This window comes from Notothenia rossii (genome assembly GCF_949606895.1).
Source record: "Notothenia rossii genome assembly, chromosome: 7".
In the NCBI taxonomy this organism is placed as follows: Eukaryota; Metazoa; Chordata; class Actinopteri; order Perciformes; family Nototheniidae; genus Notothenia; species Notothenia rossii.
In genome coordinates, this window is record NC_136905.1 from 3,441,812 (window position 1) to 3,460,890 (window position 19,079).

At 42.0% G+C, this 19,079-nt stretch overlaps 2 protein-coding genes across 2 annotated transcripts in view; both read right to left on the minus strand.

The window, feature by feature from the left end:
* LOC307047701 (uncharacterized protein) overlaps positions 1 to 1,540 on the minus strand; it is a 31,865-nt gene extending 30,325 nt beyond the window's left edge. The window contains exon 1 of the mRNA XM_079694824.1: positions 221 to 1,540. Within this exon, the coding sequence (XP_079550950.1) occupies positions 221 to 241 (21 nt within the window). The 5' untranslated portion in view covers positions 242 to 1,540. The remainder of the gene's footprint in view (positions 1 to 220) is intronic.
* A 424-nt stretch (positions 1,541 to 1,964) lies between these two features.
* On the minus strand, positions 1,965 to 16,742 carry snrnp48 (small nuclear ribonucleoprotein 48 (U11/U12)). Its single transcript, XM_079640006.1, has 9 exons — positions 16,495 to 16,742; positions 15,654 to 15,767; positions 12,150 to 12,210; positions 11,426 to 11,506; positions 10,684 to 10,857; positions 8,615 to 8,736; positions 7,341 to 7,438; positions 5,353 to 5,469; positions 1,965 to 3,496 (listed from the first exon to the last, which is right to left on the minus strand). Exons 1-9 carry the CDS (start codon positions 16,630 to 16,632, stop codon positions 3,418 to 3,420), a joined length of 984 nt encoding a protein of 327 aa, XP_079496132.1. The 5' UTR covers positions 16,633 to 16,742; the 3' UTR covers positions 1,965 to 3,417.
* Between the last annotated feature and the right edge of the window lie 2,337 nt (positions 16,743 to 19,079).

Genomic DNA, 19,079 nt, shown 5'->3' on the forward strand with positions numbered 1-19,079 from the left:
TTTACTCAAGTACAAGATCTGAGTACTTCTACTTTTACTCAAGTACAAGATCTGAGTCCTTCTCCTGTTTCTACACGATGAGAGTCCTTCTCCTGTTTCTACACGATGAGAGTCCTTCTCCTGTTACTACACGATGAGAGTCCTTCTCCTGTTACTACACGATGAGAGTCCCTCTCCTGTTTCTACACGATGAGAGTCCCTCTCCCCCCGCAGCCCTCACCTGGTAGCTGGAGGCCCCCATGGTGCAGCAGAATGAGCAGACCCTCCGCAGGCTTCCAGGATTCAGACAGAAAAAGAAAGTAGGTGGCTTAGCGTTCCCCAGATGAGCTCTGCTCAGAGTGCCGTCGCTCTGTCTCAGGAGCCCTCGGGTTCCCAGGCTCTGACGGGACCCTCCTCGTCCTCCATCTCCGCGTCTCAACGGGGTGAGAAATACCTGAGGCACAATCCAGGAGCAGCAGGGAAAGAGAGCAGGACGGAGAGAACAAGGGACGGGGAAAACATCCTTTGCTCACAACTTCACTGGAAACTGTTTAGGACTAAACCTCTAAGTGTTGCCCAGTCTGTGTCTGATATCAGAATGTGTCTCTACTCCTGATATAAGACCCATTAACTTCAGAAGTAACACTGCAGTGAGATGTCGGCTCTTGATTTTAGACAATGCTTCATCTTGTTAAGTCAAAAGATCTTATTCTGAGTCGTATCTCAGATGAAACACATCTTTTTTTGCATATTTATTATAAAATCACATTCTACCATCAGAACACAGGAGACTGTTGAGCGTGTGCGGCTCATACTGAAACACGTCATCTCCTGACTCTGCTCAAATATAGTTCAAAATGAGTTCTGATAATGACAAGATCTGATTTATCTAAATATCCCTTCTTATTTCAAGACATCCTACCAAGCACATTTTCACTTCGACTTTTTACTTATTTCAAGTGAAAACAGCTTTTTTTCATTATTGTTTAACTTGTTGTTGGAGCAGTGAGTGAGCTCACAGCAAACATGTCAAATCTTGCCAAGTACATTTCTCTATTTTCTAGTCAGAATACGTCGTTCCACTTGATATAAAACCTAAAAAGTGAAGTCTTGTTTTTAGACAAGGCATCTTAAGCATCTTTTTGAGTCAAAGTCTCTTAAAAACTTCTTATTTTAGCGGAACATCTCCACTCACACCAGGAAACAGAATCTAAGCGTCTCTGGCTTTTTTTGTTACAAATTCCCTGAAATAAAGTTCAACATAAGTTTCCCAGCTAAATACAAGATCTCATTTCTCTAATCATCCCATCTTTACTTCAAGAACTCTCACCAAGCCATTGTGTACTTGTTCTATTGGCATCAGTAAAAGACTAAGCTGAGTGCTTCTTCCACCTCTCATCGTCATCCAGTAACTTCATATACACCGTTCTGAAATGGGCCTTTAGGGACAACTAGTACTTTTGGTCATTGAAGTATAACTTGTATACTTAAGCAATAGCTCACGACAGACCGTGGTATAAGCTCATTCACGTCGGGCCGAACCACGCCCCTTAGCTGTGATATAACGAGCATATCCCACGGCCTGTCGTGAGCTATTGCTTAAATATCATTCTCAATGCAGTACTCTTCTTACTTGTTAGTATTTAGATTACTTTGACTTTTTTCACTGGTTGTAATTTCTACACATCATAATAACCCATTTAGAAACATCATAGTGTAACAGCTTGTTATTTGAAGAAGCTTAAACAGCACATCGATAAATAAGTTAATACAAATCCAAACATGTAATACAATGAAACTACAGATCCATTTTTTTTTTTTAATAACTAGGGATCTGAACTACAGCGGCAACAAATAGACACATTTAAATAGGAGCTTTTTTTTTAATAACTTCAAAGTGATTTTTGAAGCTTAAATGAATAACATTTGATGGTTCAAACTCCTAAAATGATAACATTTGCAGCTTTTACTGTTCACGTCAAACCAGTTAACAGAATATTTTTGAGTTTTGGACTCTTTGTTTTTTTTTTTCTGAGGTAATTTCTCCCAAAAAATCAATTATAAAAATGTACCGACTCAATTTGAAATGAGAGGACTGCATGTGAAAACTAAAAGACAAAACTCATAAACGTTCACAAACTTTGTACAGAAAAGAATAGTGAGGAACTTCAACATAAAGGAATCAAACATGTTTAAAAAAAATCATGTATTATTAAAACATTCACATAAGTATAATTTTCAAAACCTCTGAAACCCACATTTCTGATTCAAAGACTCTCCTCAGTGAAACCTTGAGTTGCCGCTCGAAGCACAAAGGAAGCGTGACCTTTGACCCCGGGTTAGACGTGTGTCAGCTATGACACCCAAGTCCTAAATTCCTCTCGTCTGCAGTGGAAGCCACTCTCATCCGATCAAAAGAGAGGAGGGCGGGGCCTGTTGGTGTTCATGTAATAACTCAGTGAAACACTGGAACTGAGGAGCATTGATATAGCATTAAAACAAGATGGATGCTGTTTGTTAGCGAATCAAACGCTCACAACGTTGATGTCCCGAAAACTTTATTATTCCCAACACCCTCGTATTGAATTTCAAAAGTTAAAGGGGCCGCACTTCCCTGTAGTGTGGTATATAAATTTCTCTACATGTAAATCTCTGTGTCCCCCCCGATGACTTGTTTTTGTATGCCGACCCTAAAGGTAGCATCACAAAGGGGTTCCTCAACCAAAACCTATGGATTTCCACATTGGATGTCAGATTATAGCAGAACATAAGCTCTGTGGTTAACACACATTCATATACTCAGCAGGATAACGTCCTCACATGAACGGTACTTTGTGCTTTCAGAAGTAGAGATGCAACGGCCAGAAGTAAAAAGCTAACGTTAGGCTTTAAACAAACTAAAGGCGGACTCATTTCGACAAAATTCAGTTTAAAGAGACTCTCAGTCCCTTGTTAGCAACCGCTGTTATTTGATGACACATAGAAGCTGTTGACTTTCATGAGTGAGATATTTAATGTCGTAGAACAACGTGAAATCTCTTCCGGTGCGTTAACCGCAGACCTTATTTTCAGGCATCCAACCAAAAGCACGTTCAAAGAAACATTGATTCGAGACGAGAGAACAGGAAGTAGTAGAAAGTGAATTTATGGTGTTCGGACTTGTTTCTGCAACACTCAATTGGTCTCTTGTTTACTTCTGAAGTACAGAGCCGGCCAGCTGACCAATCAGAGCAGACTGGGCTCTGGTTTCAGACGGAGGGTGAAAAGAGGTGCTGCAGCACACAAAAAATAAACAGCTTTTTGAACTTTAAAGCATTTAAACATGTCCCAGTAGAGACACTACATACAATTATTAACCTGGAAATGCAGAATAGGGCCTCTTTAAAGCACGCGACACTGTTCGACCTGTACGCTACGTTGACCTTTGACCCTGCACTATCACTTCTCCTTCTCGTCTTTCTTCTTCTTTTTCTTCTTCTTTCGGTCGTGGTGGTGGCCGTCGGGGGAGCGGGAATCCCTTTGGGAACGAGACATGAAAAAGAATAAGATAAACTGTTTTCACTTCGGAAAGAAAAGCCGCGTTTACCAACAGATCAATGACTGTTGCCGTATGTGCTTTTAAATAGCTGCTCTCAGGGAAACACAAAGGAAATGTTTAATCATCGATGACACACAGGGTATTAGAGACGGAAGTATTTATGGATTTATAGATGGATGGGGGGGGGGGTAACATTCGGGGAAAATGTAGGAGAATAATGCATTTCTTTTTAGATGGTGATCAAGCCTTGAAAAGTAAAGCGATATGGTTCCTTTAGAAAAACCTCCCCCCCGATCTCTTTTCTCATTAAATGTGTGGCTTTATAATGTCGTTATTTATTTTTATCTTTGCTATAAACCCTTCTCTTTTATTTAGAAACATGTTAGGGTTAATTTCCTGTAACCATTCAACTGTTGTTCAACTCAGTGTTAAATTCGTCAACGAAAACTATGACGAAAAATGTTCGACCTTTTTTACATGACTAAGACGAGGACGAGCTAAAAATAGATTCTTGATAACGAAAACTATGACGAAATGTATATTTAGTTTTCGTTGACGAGACGAGACGGGACGGGACTAAGGTGTTAATGGTGCACTATCAGACATGTGTCTTGTCTGTCAAAATGCATCTTACGTTTCTAACTTGCAATATCATTATTTCCGCTCTCTTCACTCCAGAAGAGCGATCTCCCTGTGTCTCTCTGTGTGCGGGGGGCGGGGCCTAACAGACATGCTGCAGCGGACACAGAGATCTGCCGGGGGCGGAGCGTTCAGAGAGTATAGAGACACATTTTGACTAAAATGTAATTTTTCATCGACTAAAACGTTTTGAGTTTTAACACTACACTGCGAAGGATAGGAATGACAAAAATGTGACTAAAACTAATAACCATTTTCGTCTAAAGACTAAATCAAAAACAGCTGCCAAAATTAACACTGGTTCAACTTGATTGATTGATTTTTTTTAAATATTTGTATTGAAGACACATAGAAAAGACATTTGGTACATTGAAAGGAACCTCAGTTACAAATGTTCAACATTTCAAAGCTACTAGAGTTCAGCTGAGGCCCCGTCCCCACGGAGACGACATCAGTTGAATCCGCTAACGTTCTCTATCGTATTGCCGGTTCGTCCACACGAGGCCGAAACGGGGCGGCGGCTTCGGGATACACTTTGATAACGGCTCCCAAAGTGGGTAAGCTTGGAGACAAAACGCTTGCGGCTCCATGTGTACTGTACGCCCTATACGATAATTTCCTGAATCGATGACGCCATAGCCCCGCCTCCCCCACCTCTCCCGCTCACCCGTGTCTTTGCTGATGCGCTTCGCCAACAACAACAATGGCGGATCAGAGTGTTGCGTTCGTGCTCCAGACGCTACTGACCATGAAACAGATTTTAGTGCGAAATCTACAGCTCCTCGACCACAACCATCAGCAACAATAATAATATCATATAATAATAATAATAATAATAATAATAATAATAATAATAATCGCCATCGGTCTTCTTCGCTGCTTTTGGTGTATTTACTGGCAGAAGTACAGCGCCACTTGCAGGCCCGGCATATGTACTACAGCGCCTCCAGCGGGTCGAGCGGTCTCGTTTGGACGGAAGACTTTTTTGAAAACGACTAAGGTTCGTCTCCGTGTGGACGGGGCCTTAGTCTCTACTATTGTACATCAATGTGATTTTCATTTCTATCGGCACTCTAATTCTTTTTTGAAATACCTGCAATGGCCCTGATACGTTGCCATACTTTTGTCAAACATGTAGCATTAAATCAAAAGGAACTAAACCTTGAAACTCTGAAGTTATATTGATCCTTCCTCACCTCTCCCTCTTCTTCCTCTTCTTCTTGCTCTCTCTGTCGTGGCTTCGCTCTCGGCTGCGATGGCGTCTGCTGAGCCGAGACTCCGATGAAGCCGAACGTTTTTCATCCGGCCGACGCCTGGCAGACAAAGAGGGGAAATGAATATTTATTGATTTTTTACATGTATCACATTACACAAACACAACCGAACATTAGACATACAGTATGGCAGATTACAAAATAATGCTAAAAAATAAATTAAATAAAGAGTATGTAGATATTAGCAATCAGTTTGAAGTACAGACCAAGAATATCATTACATTTGCAAATTAACAAATTCAACTAAAATACAATAAAAGCACATCCACAAACAGTTACCATTCTCCAAATAGATGAACCATATCAACGGGCAGCATGTTATCCCGCTTATAACACGACCTCGTAGTAAACAAACTACCGACTTGACTTGAAAATTATCCTTTTGCTTTCGCTAAGATAAATGACTCCGTTCTTTGGCGCACCGACGGCTGGAGCTGCGACAACAACTTCATTTAAAATGAACGTCAGCTCTGATTTATGTTTTCTGTGACTGTCAAGTCTGTTCAGTTTCTTTTCCATTAAACAGTCCTTAAACACTGCAGGGCCCATACTGTGTTCCTGTTAGTGTTCACTTCCTGTCTGTCTTCTTCTACTGTTCCCTTAAGTGTTTACTTCCTGTCTGTCTTCTACTACTACTGTTCCCTTAAGTGTTTACTTCCTGTCTGTCTTCTACTACTACTACTGTTCCCTTAAGTGTTTACTTCCTGTCTGTCTTCTACTACTACTACTGTTCCCTTAAGTGTTTACTTCCTGTCTGTCTTCTACTACTACTACTGTTCCCTTAAGTGTTTACTTCCTGTCTGTCTTCTACTACTACTACTGTTCCCTTAAGTGTTTACTTCCTGCCTTTCTTCTACTACTACTGTTCCCTTAAGTGTTTACTTCCTGTCTGTCTGTCTGCTAATGTTCCCTTAAGTGTTTACTTCCTGTCTGTCTGTCTGCTAATGTTCCCTTAAGTGTTTACTTCCTGTCTGTCTTCTTCTACTGTTCCCTTAAGTGTTTACTTCCTGCCTGTCTTCTTCTACTGTTCCCTTAAGTGTTTACTTCCTGTCTGTCTTCTTCTACTGTTCCCTTAAGTGTTTACTTCCTGCCTGTCTTCTTCTAATGTTCCCTTAAGTGTTTACTTCCTGTCTGTTTTCTTCTACTGTTCCCTTAAGTGTTTACTTCCTGCCTGTCTTCTTCTACTGTTCCCTTAAGTGTTTACTTCCTGTCTGTCTGTCTGTCTGTCTGCTAATGTTTACTTCCTGTCTGTCTTCTTCTAATGTTCCCTTAAGTGTTTACTTCCTGTCTGTCTTCTACTACTACTGTTCCCTTAAGTGTTTACTTCCTGTCTGTCTGTATGTCTGTCTGCTAATGTTTACTTCCTGTCTTTCTTCTTCTACTGTTCCCTTAAGTGTTTACTTCCTGTCTGTCTGTCTGTCTGTCTGTCTGTCTGCTAATGTTCCCTGAAGTGTTTACTTCCTGTCTGTCTTCTTCTGTAGATTAATCTGATGTCCAACGCTCTGTCTTTAACCTCTTTCCTTCTCTCCCTCGATCCTCCTCAGCAACAGTCATTATTTTTATTAGCAGCGGTGTGTTATCGAGTAACACAGCTCAGTTGAATACTCAAATTTGATTGGTCAATTCGGACACTTCAGAGGTTATTAATACTCGATAACAAACCTGTCCAAGTCTGTTCACAGTTTCCACGTACAAGTCCTTAAACACTCTGAAGTGTTTAATAATAATAATGCATTAAAGCGCTTTCCCTGGTGCTCAAAGCGCCTTACAAGCAAGTAAAGAAGAAGAGGACTTCACTTTGAGGACTCCACATTAGCCGTGTGAAAATATCCGTTAGCTCTTCGGCTTCTCTGATAGATATTCCATTGTATTATTGAACATCGTAACAGGAGAGGGAGTTCTTGTTGTACCTGTGGGAGGCGGGTTCAGATCTGGCCGACTCGCCTTCCTCTTCTCTCCACTGTCTGGTGAGCTCCTGTGAGTGGACGCTGATCACCTCTCTGATCACCTGCAGAGGAAACACAGCCGTTACCAATACGTTTCTAACTCTTCATGTAGAGCAGGGGTCGGCAACCCGCGGCTCTTTAGGCCCGCGGCTCTGGCTCCCTTGAGCTTAGGCAAAAATAAGTATTTGTAGGACTATTTATATTTTGTTGCACGGTTGAAAATGTTTCGTATCTTGTATTTTGAGGTGATACTGTGACACATAAATACAAAACTAAACGGTTTTAATTAGGTCAACTAAAATATGCGTCACATCCTGCTACGGTCCCGCACCAGCGCCTTTTCCTGCGGGCGAATAACCTGACCCCCGGCTCGATGAGCGAACTATGGATAAATCAAAGAAAAGAAAGAACCGGAGGAACACAGGATTTAATTCTGCGTGGACAGAGTTATCTCTTTCACAGCAAACGATGCTGGCTCACCGGGATGTTTGAGATGTAGAGAGAAGTTGTCAAAGGTGCAGCAGCCTTTATGTATCGAAGAGAAACATCGAAGAGGACGACAGCTGACGATCTCCAGTCATAATCCGTTAACTCTTTCTAAGGTGCAGCTATACGTTTTACTTATGTCAAAGTGGGCCCATTTTAATTATATAGATTTTCTTCAAACGTTTAGCGGACTCTCCAAGTGCTGTGTTGATTTATTTTAAAGTAGGCCTGTGTGTATTTTTTTTATTCTCCTTATAAGAGTTCTTTGTTTATTATTAGAGGTTAACAGTTTTCTATAATGTAATAAATAATAAATGCTAAAGAACTGTAGATTCGTCCATGATATAACAATGTATTACATGGCTTAGGTGAATACTCGATTCTGATTGGTCAATTCAGAACACGTGACACGTTGTTAATCCAGTAGTACAGACCGTTGTCAAGGACTTATTGACCGTTGTTAAGGACGCTCACATCTGCAGAAAGAAGTCCGGTCGAAAAATGACTTCCCATAACAGGCATGGCAGGTGTTACATCTTCTTACTCGACAAAACACTTTACGTTCTCAACTTCCTCAGAAGGTCTGGCCGTTTGTTGCTTTCAATCTGTCAAATTAATGTGAACAAAAGGTGGATTTGCATCAATTTTAGCCAAAAACGACGCCTTTCGGACATCAGAGACACAAAAGTACCGGCCCATGTGAGACGACAGACAGGAGGGATTATGGGTAAACGTTGTCGCGGTGCTCGTACCTCGGTGTAGGACTTCTTGGTGATGTGGACGTTCTTGGCTCGGTAAGACTGACGCCGCCTCTTGTAGTCTCTCATCTCTGCCATCAGCTCCAGGTGAGTCTTTGGTTCATTCTGATTGTCATCTACACACACACACATGTTTTACTGGAAGAGCCCGCTCAGAGGACAGGCTCAGAGGACAGGCTCAGAGGACAGGCTCAGAGGACAGGCTCAGAGGACAGGCTCAGAGGACAGGCTCAGAGGACAGGCTCAGAGGACAATCCCCTCTGTTTCAGCCCTGTTTCCAAAGTGCTGATTCTCTGTCTGTTACTTTAGATGAAAATAAGGAGCCCCTCCCCACGCCCCTCTGAGAGACATTTGGTTACAAAGAACTCAATGGTGCTCTAGGAGGAGATTCAGGTGATAAGGGGGGGGGGGGGTTACCTTGGTTTCTGATTGGCCAATGGTTACACAAGTCAACACATCGTTATGACATCATAAAGTGGCCGAAATCTGATCAGCTCATTTTCAGACAGGTTTTTATAGAAATGGATCAAAAAGAGAGAGAATCTTTGTTCCTGAAACTTTCAGAGTCTCTTTCCACAGAGGGGACACATGTTGATGTAGAAGAGACATGGAGAAGAGGGGACACATGTTGATGTAGAAGAGACATGGAGAAGAGGGGACACATGTTGATGTAGAAGAGACATGAAGAAGAGGGGACACATGTTGATGTAGAAGAGACATGAAGAAGAGGGGACACATGTTGATGTAGAAGAGACATGAAGAAGAGGGGACACATGTTGATGTAGAAGAGACATGGAGAAGAGGGGACACATGTTGATGTAGAAGAGACATGAAGAAGAGGGGACACATGTTGATTTAGAAGAGACATGGAGAAGAGGGGACACATGTTGATGTAGAAGAGACATGGAGAAGAGGGGACACATGTTGATGTAGAAGAGACATGAAGAAGAGGGGACACATGTTGATGTAGAAGAGACATGAAGAAGAGGGGACACATGTTGATGTAGAAGAGACATGAAGAAGAGGGGACACATGTTGATGTAGAAGAGACATGGAGAAGAGGGGACACATGTTGATGTAGAAGAGACATGAAGAAGAGGGGACACATGTTGATGTAGAAGAGACATGGAGAAGAGGGGACACATGTTGATGTAGAAGAGACGTGAAGAAGAGGGGACACATGTTGATGTAGAAGAGACATGGAGAAGAGGGGACACATGTTGATGTAGAAGAGACATGGAGAAGAGGGGACACATGTTGATGTAGAAGAGACATGAGGAAGAGGGGACACATGTTGATGTAGAAGAGACATGAAGAAGAGGGGACACATGTTGATGTAGAAGAGACATGAAGAAGAGGGGACACATGTTGATGTAGAAGAGACATGAAGAAGAGGGGACACATGTTGATGTAGAGGAGACATGAAGAAGAGGGGACACATGTTGATGTAGAGGAGACATGAAGAAGAGGGGACACATGTTGATGTAGAAGAGACATGAAGAAGAGGGGACACATGTTGATGTAGAGGAGACATGAAGAAGAGGGGACACATGTTGATGTAGAAGAGACATGAAGAAGAGGGGACACATGTTGATGTAGAAGAGACAAGAAGAAGAGGGGACACATGTTGATGTAGCAGAGACATGAAGAAGAGGGGACACATGTTGATGTAGAAGAGACATGAAGAAGAGGGGACACATGTTGATGTAGAAGAGACACGAAGAAGAGGGGACACATGTTGATGTAGAAGAGACATGAAGAAGAGGGGACACATGTTGATGTAGCAGAGACATGAAGAAGAGGGGACACATGTTGATGTAGAAGAGACATGAAGAAGAGGGGACACATGTTGATGTAGAAGAGACACGAAGAAGAGGGGACACATGTTGATGTAGAAGAGACATGAAGAAGAGGGGACACATGTTGATGAAGAAGAGACATGAAGAAGAGGGGACACATGTTGATGTAGAAGAGACACGAAGAAGAGGGGACACATGTTGATGTAGAAGAGACATGAAGAAGAGGGGACACATGTTGATGTAGAGGAGACATGCGAGTCTTACCCTTCTGGAGTTTGGACACCAGGTCTACGTAGAGGTCTTCGTTGTTGGAGGCGTCTTCCTTCTGCTGGCTGAGCACCACGTGATCGTACAGAGCCAGTCTGTCGGCCACCGTGAGGTCGCACACCGCACGCTTGTGATTCTGAGGAACGTCCACAGGCTGCCCGGAGTACTGACCTGAGGGGGGGTACTCAGATATTATACTCAAGTAGAAGTACCAGAGTTACAAGTATATATTTTGTACACAAAACTTAATAAGTACAATAATGCTTACTGACTAATCTAAACGTAAGAAGACTTTCCCCAACACAGGAAAGGAAAAGTGTGTGTGTGTGTGTGTGTGTGTGTGTGTGTGTGTGTGTGTGTGTGTGTGTGTGTGTGTGTGTGTGTGTGTGTGTGTGTGTGTGTGTGTGTGTGTGTGTGTGTGTGTGTGTGTGTGTGTGTGTGTGTGTGTGTGTGTGTGAGCAGATGAAAGGACATGTTAAAGGGTACTACGTCCAATCAGGAGCTTCCTATTGAATATGAATACTATTTGGGGATGGAGGAAATTGTAGGTTGTAAATAATGTTAGTCTTATTTGATAAAGGTGTGAAAGGAACCGAACAGCTGAGCGATGAGTAACTCCTTCTCAGATAATCCTCTGGCGACATCTTGTGGTTCGTCGAGTGTGTAACTTTATAACGCTTCCTGGTGTTATTACTCAATGCTGTTTTTTGCAGTGATCGGTTTTAAATAACTCTCACACCTTGCCAGAACACCCCTTCCATCCTCATGAGCGGAGCAGCAGACCTGGCCTGCAGGATCACCTGCTGCTGGGACGATTTGTCTGCATGGAGGAAATGACGTCATGAGAAGTGATCCCAGGAAAGTGTTATTAATATTCAACCTTCATCTTTAAATACACATGATCACACTCCTCCTTTACCCTGAGCTAGATACATGGTGGAGGCAAGTGGTTCATTAAGAAATGGTTCAAAGGTTTGAATGTCATACACACAATCAAAGGTCCCTCAAACAATGCAATATAAATATATACAACACATATACAAAATTAAAAAATAGTGCAAGCTCAGGAGTTTAGCAGTCTCAAGACCTCAGATTGAAGACGTTCAGACTTGTGTCCTTGCCTTTGTTATTCGTAAAACACTCTTATTAATAGCAATTAAAATAATGAAAGAAATCACATCAAATCTTTCAAAAATAAAATCCTAACATATTTCAAAATAAAAGCATCAAATCTTCACTTTTGAAAAACTGAAATGTTTTCTAAAAATAAGTCACACACACACACACACACACACACACACACACACACACACACACACACACACACACACACACACACACACACACACACACACACACACACACACACACACACACACACACACACACACACACACACACACACACACACACACACACACACACACACACACACACACACACACACACAGACACAGACTCACCCATGGTGAAGCTTCTGACCGTGGAGTTCTCATAACACACAGAAGGGTCCAACATCTCCGCCTGCAAGAGAGAACCTTTCATTGCTCTCTTTCAGATTAACAGCTGAACATGTTTCTCTTATTCTATTGACATGTGTATAGACTCCTGCTTTCACTCGGCCACTTACAACATTCTCTGCTACATTTAGCTTATTGTACTTTATTTATTTTGACATGTACAGGTGCATCTAAAAAAATGGAATATCGTGGAAAAGTTAATTAATTCAATTCAAAAAGTGAAACTCATATTATATGGATTCATTACACAAAGTGAAATGTTTCAAGGCTTTATTTGTTTTATCTTGATGATTACGGCTTACAGCTAAAGAAAACCCTAAAATCAGTATCTCAGAAAATTAGAATATTACATAAGACCAATAAAAAAGAGCTCCCCAAATCTTCACTGACTGCGGAAACTTCACGCTTCAAGCAACTTGGATTGTGTGGCTCCAGACTCTGGGACCTTTGTTTCCAAATGAAATGCAAAATGTACTTTCAGTCAGTGATGATTTGGGGAGCCACGTCATCTGCTGGCAGGGCCGGACTGGGACAGTAAGTCAGGCCGGGAATTATACACCCAGCCTGGCCACTAGCAGTTTTCTTTTGTGACATTTTCCTGGATTTATTTGTCAATATTTACAGCGTTGCTGCCCATAGTGATAGCCCTACACTTTAAATCTACTACCTCAGAATAAACATATGGACATGGGTCACTATTTAGCTAATCTATTTAGGAACCTATCCATGTGAACATATTTTAAGTGGAGGTGGACCTCAAATCCTCTAGGGGGGTCCGGGGGCATGCTCCCCCGGTAAGATTTGTTTTTTAAAATGTTGGACTTAAAAGGCATCAATCTGGTGCACTTTGAGGGGGAAATAAAGAGACTAGATCTATGGGAACACCCATATGAAGCAGAACTGTATACATTTATAAATAACCATAAATAATAACATACCATATCCAATATGAAAAAACATTGAAACTTGTTTATTTATTTGTTTTTGGTTCATTTATAGTTGTGAGTGTGTCTGGGCTCCTGAACCAGCCTCACCCGTCTCCCCCCCCTGCTCCTCTTTGAGGCAGCAGCAAAGACTAGTTTAAGCTCTCAACAAGTTTTTAAAGTTTATCTTACCTTTTTTCACCTAGTTAACTTTTTTTTTTATTATTCGTGCATATTTTACTAATCACTCCCCCCTCAAATGGAAATATGTGTTTACATGAATGGTGACCAAACCGTTTGAGACCCACTGAGAATTTAGACTAAGTGAACTATCTAAACACTCAGAGAGTCCTTGACCTCACCTGAGCTGAGGTTATCAGCCTCTCAGTCTGACAGCAGAGGACTCTCCTCCACCTTGTTGACAGCTCATTATATCCGTTAGCATCTGGTGCTAGCTAGCTGCGCTAACAAAAACCATACACGTAACCGGTGCGCTCGCTCTCTCTCTCGCGCCACACATACATTTGAATGACACACAGACCAATCGAGGGCATTAGTATGATCTGTATGAAAGTGGCCATGTCGGCAGGCCACATCACGGAGACAGCCAGTCACCCTCTGTGAGGCAGAGTCAGACCCACATTTGCGCAGCGTTGCGTTCTCAATACATACATAAAAAAAAAAGAATCCTCAGGCCAGCAGGCCACTTAACGGGCCAGGCCATCGGGAAACCTCCCGGTCCTCCCGATGGCCAGTCCGGGCCTGTCTGCTGGTGTTGGTCCGCTGTGTTTTCTCAAGTCCAAAGTCAACGCGGCCAGCGTCAACCAGGACATCTTAGAGCACTTCATGCTTCCTTCTTCTGACAAGCTTTATGGAGACGCTGATTTCATTTTCCAGCAGGACTTGGCACCTGCCCACACTGCCAACAGAACTAAGACCTGGTTCAGTGACCATAGAATGACTGCGCTTGATGGGCCGGCAAACTGGCCTGACCCGAACCCTATAGAGAATCTACGGGGTATTGTCAAGAGGAAGATGAGAGACATGAGACCCAACAATGCAGACGAGCTGAAGGCCGCTATCAAAGCACCCTGGGCTTCCATCACCCCTCAGCGGAGCCACAGGCTGACCGCCTCCATGCCACGCCGCATTGATGCAGTCATTCATGCAAACCAAGTACCGAGTGCATACACATGAACATCCTTTTCAGAAGGATGACACTTCTGTATTAAAAACCCTCTCTTTTATTGCTCTTCTGTAATATTCTAATTTTCTGAGATAGTGATTTGGGCGTTTTCTTTAGCTGTAAGCCGTGTCATCGAGATAAAACAAATAAAGGCTTGAAATATTTCACTTTGTGTAATGAATCCATATAATATGAGTTTCACTTTTTGAATTGAATTAAAGAAATAAATTAACTTTTCCACGATATTCTAATTTACTGAGATGCACCTGTATACAGTTTATACTCATCTGCATTACTTTCACATTGACCTCGCAACATAATCTGCACTATTGTGTTCTACTCTATTCTACTCTATTCTACTCTATTCTACTCAGCTTCTTCTTGCACAACTTTTACTGTTTTTGAATGTGTTTGATTGTTTTATGTATTTTTATTGAACATTGCATTGTTACTTGCTGGGGGTGTTTTTCTCTGTCTCTCTGTGCAGGTACACCTGCTCCACTCCTGGCTCCGCCTTCCCCAGGTGTCCTGATGACATTCAGCTGGGGATGAATTTAAGAGGAGAAGCTGAAGGAGAAGAAGTCTCTTTTCCCGTCCTGAAGCTAAGGGAATACGACCGTGGGTTTCCTCTCACCTCGTGTGGATATCTAGATTTTGCTGTATGTTTTTGTGTGGACTCTGGAGGATATTAGAATAGGTTTTTTGCGGCTTTGTTTCCTTCCCAGTAGGCTGTGTTTGGACCTTTGGGTAGGGGAGGGCAGTCTGGGTCCTACGGCTCATGGTGTGGCTGGCCCAGCCCCCTTCTTCTTTTTTTGTTTGTTTTACGATCCTCCAGACTTGGTTCCTTATTGCCGGTAGGCATGCATGTGAGTTACAGCTGTGCTGAAAATAAATGCCCGTCGATAACTAAATTCTGTGTTTGGCGTGGTGGTTGTTTTTATGTTGCGGGTCTTCCCACGAGCCACTACCGCTTGGTAGAGGGACGGGACGGGACGTAACAGCCATATATGACAATAAAGCCTTTGAATCTTGAATTATGTTCTCTGGGAAATTGCTATGTTAGTTTCCGTGTGTGTGTGTGTGTGTGTGTGTAGCAGATACAGAATATGATGTTAAAGGATACTACAGGTAATCAGGCAATATAACTATCTAGAGCCAAGCTACACACACACACACACACACACACACACACACACACACACACACACACACACACACACACACACACACACACACACACACACACACACACACACACACACACACACACACACACACACACACACACACACACACACACACACACACACACTTTGACTAGAGCCATGTGTGTGTTACCTCTTCCTCTGCGGAGTAGCCCATCTTCCGGAGGCTGCAGGAGGCTTTGTGTTTCTCCAGGCTCCTCGCTGGGACTCTGTGGTGGGAGTCGTACGGGCACTGCTCCATTAGCTCCTGAGAGGAAACGAAAATAAAGAAACTAAATTCAACTTAAATGTACTTTCAGAAGACACACCTACACACCGCTTGCTCTGTGTTTCAGACGTTTGACCAGAGGTGGGAGAAGTACTCAGATCTTGTACTTGAGTAAAAGTAGAAGTACTCAGATCTTGTTCTTGAGTAAAAGTAGAAGTACTCAGATCTTGTACTTGAGTAAAAGTAGAAGTACCAGAGTGTAGGAATACTCTGTTTCAGTATAAGTACTGCATTCAAAATGTTCCTCAAGTAAAAGTAGAAAAGTATTCTCATCAAAATATAATTAAAGTAGCGACAGTAAAAGTAGTCATTGTGCAGATTGGTCCATTTCAGAATAATAGATATGATATGTTTTTTAATGATTGATCATGAAAGTGTTCTCAAAGCTGGTAAAGGAGCAGCTAGTTTGAATGACTTTGTATACTGCAGGGTAGCTGGTGGATATACTCGAGGTGGAACTAAAGTCTGATTTAACACTTTGTTAGATTTCACATCATTCATCCACATCTGTAAAGTAACTAAACTAAAGGTATTAAATGCATGTAGTGGAGTAGAAGTACACCATTTACCTCTGAACTGTGGAGGAGTAGAAGTACAAAGTAGCATAAAATGGAAATACAAGTGACTCAAATTGGTTCACAGTTCTTGGGTAAATGTACTTAGTTACTTCCCGCATCTTCGTTTCACTAGCTATAGCATATTGTACCTGTTTGTAGTCCAGCGACCATCCCAGGCTCTCTAATATATGGTTCAGTTTCTCTTTACAGTTCTCTGTGAACTCCGTCAGCTCCCGCAGCTGCTCCTGTCGCTCCTCCATAGCTGTAGTTTCTAAAGACTCCGACATGTTGAGGTTTTTAGTCCAAATTAGATGAGAATTAGCCCCAAAATCATCGGTGTTTTGATTTTGCCTCACTCGCGGCAGCCATGTTCTGCGTGACGATATGACGAGTTCCGGGCGGGGCGTTGGAGGGAAAAGAGAAGCGATGCATGCTGGTAGTTGAAGTCCTTTTCTTGTCAGTTCACGGTTCAAAGGTTTTAATGTCAAATACGCAGCAGCTACAGTGTAGTTGTGCAAAGAAAAACGTTGGTAACAGGTTCATCAAAAACAATGCAATAAAAATACGTGTAAGACATAAAGGAAAAAAAAGAGTGCAAGCTCAGGCGATAGCATTATTATGACCTTTGGGATATATATAATTATATATTTACTATATTTTTATAAATTATATAATGATATTATGTTGTATTATATTTTTATACCACTATTTATTTTATTACCAATCGGGTTTACACAAATGAAGAATTCACTTTTTATGTAAATGGTGCATACAGAGACACAGAAAGAAGAATATGCTTTTTCTTTTAAGAAAAGAGCAAATCATTGAACTTTTATAAACTATTTGTCAAGACTACTACCATAATAGTAACACATAACTATCAATATGTAAGAAACAGGGTACAGGAAAACAAAATAAAACATGATAAATACTATATTAACAGTGTTTTTTGTATATATTAAAATATATAATTTCAATTTATTATTATATTATATTGTGTTATATTTTATAATTTTTTATTATGATTTTATATATTATATCACAATATGTTTCATCTCATATTTTCATTTCAACAATAAAACGGTCATACATTTTTTTTGGCTTTTTGACAATTAGGGTTAGGTCAATTGACATTCTCAGAGCAGCAGACTTCAGATAATGGTTAATGGTCCAGCCTTCAACATGTCTATGTGCCATTAGTGAGTTTTCCTCAAAAGCTGTTGCCATGGCAACGCATCCTTCGCCGTAAAACACGATATTGCTATAACTCCTATGAAAATTGTCAAAACGTGCTCATGTGTGCTAACAGTCCAAACATCTATTTGACAGTTTTAAGATTTCTTCAAATGCCGTCGCCTTGGCAACACAATGCTCAATATGAAACACGGTTTTCTCACAACTTCAGTGAAAATGCTCGAAATGGCCCAAAACTTCACAGGTTTGGTAACGATGCAGCCATCAACACATCTAATTGCGCATTTCCACTACATCGCCTCGCTCGGTATGGCTAGGCCTCGTTAGGACTGGCTCACTTTATGGCGCATTTCCATTACAGTTTAGGAACTGGGGTAGTAACTATAGTAACGCAGTATAGGCGGAGCCGTGACGTCATCTTCGATGAGAGCCCCAGAAAAACAACACAGCCGTTAGCTGTTAGCCCTCAGAGCTCACAGCTCCTCATATCTGTTCAGAAACTAGACAAAAGTTAAACAAGTACAAACCACAGACTGTCTGTGTCATGGAGAATACAGTCGCTGGTTTATTTATGTTTGTAGGCCGTTGTTGTGAGTGTGGACGGTCGGAGCATATACAACGTTAGCTTAGCCGATCTCCATTTAGACAACATGCATTTTAAAAGGTGTTTCGCCTGCCGTCTGTCTGCAGACTTGTCAAAGCATTAATTCATGGTTTTTACAAACCGGTATCAGTATGTTGTTACTTCGGCATCATTTTGAAACGTGTATTACAATTAAATCACGGTCAAATATGTTCATTTTGTTGTAGCTGTAGCCCCCTTGCCAGCGATTCTCTCTCTAGTTTAGCATACTCAGCCCGACTCTGTTCCTGGCCCTAGAACCACGATTTTATGGGGCCAGAAAAACTGTGAATTAGGACCCGCTAGCCGGTACTAGGCCGAGTGGAAACGCAACCAAAAACGGGCCCCGCACGGCTTGGCACGCTTAAAGCTAGCTCCGCGCTGCAGTGGAAACGCGCCATAAGTGTATTATGTGGTGTCATCAAATGTCGTTGCCATGGCGACAGATCATTCCCATCAAGTTAGTTCAAAAGTTTGCAGTTCAAATATTCTGATGCTTTTCCAAGCCTTTTTACTTTATTTTCTCCTCTTATCACACATTCAAGCCCCCAGTGTTCATGTATCATTTCAATCTAAATTCTCCACTTTCTTTTCACACATTACATTTCAGCATAGCAATTCAGCGTCAGCTTTTCAGCATAAAGCATTCCCACTAGCAATTTCTTCAGGAATTGCGTCTAGTCTCTTCTACTGTCCTCTTTTTCTAAGTGCATGTGACGACCCCTGCTTGGAGGTCTCCTGTGGTGCGTATGGCCCTTTAATGATCCTCCTCTGCTTGTGCCCACACTGATTGAGGACACCTGACGCACTGATTGAGGACACCTGACAGCTCGCACCGGAGGATTAAAAGGCCTGAGCCAGAGCCTCGAGGTCGCTCCCCGCCAGAGGACTGGACCTCGGAGAGCAGCAGCGCTTATT

Bases quoted from the DNA above. Each gene is read 5' to 3' on its own strand.
- snrnp48 (XM_079640006.1), bottom strand. From the start codon at position 16,632: ATGTCGGAGTCTTTAGAAACTACAGCTATGGAGGAGCGACAGGAGCAG. The intron at 5,470-7,340 runs GTACAACAAGAA...TTTGTCTGCCAG, and splicing joins TCTGAACCCGCCTCCCACAG to GCGTCGGCCGGATGAAAAAC. The intron at 3,497-5,352 runs GTGAGGAAGGAT...TCGTTCCCAAAG, and splicing joins AAGAGGAAGAAGAGGGAGAG to GGATTCCCGCTCCCCCGACG.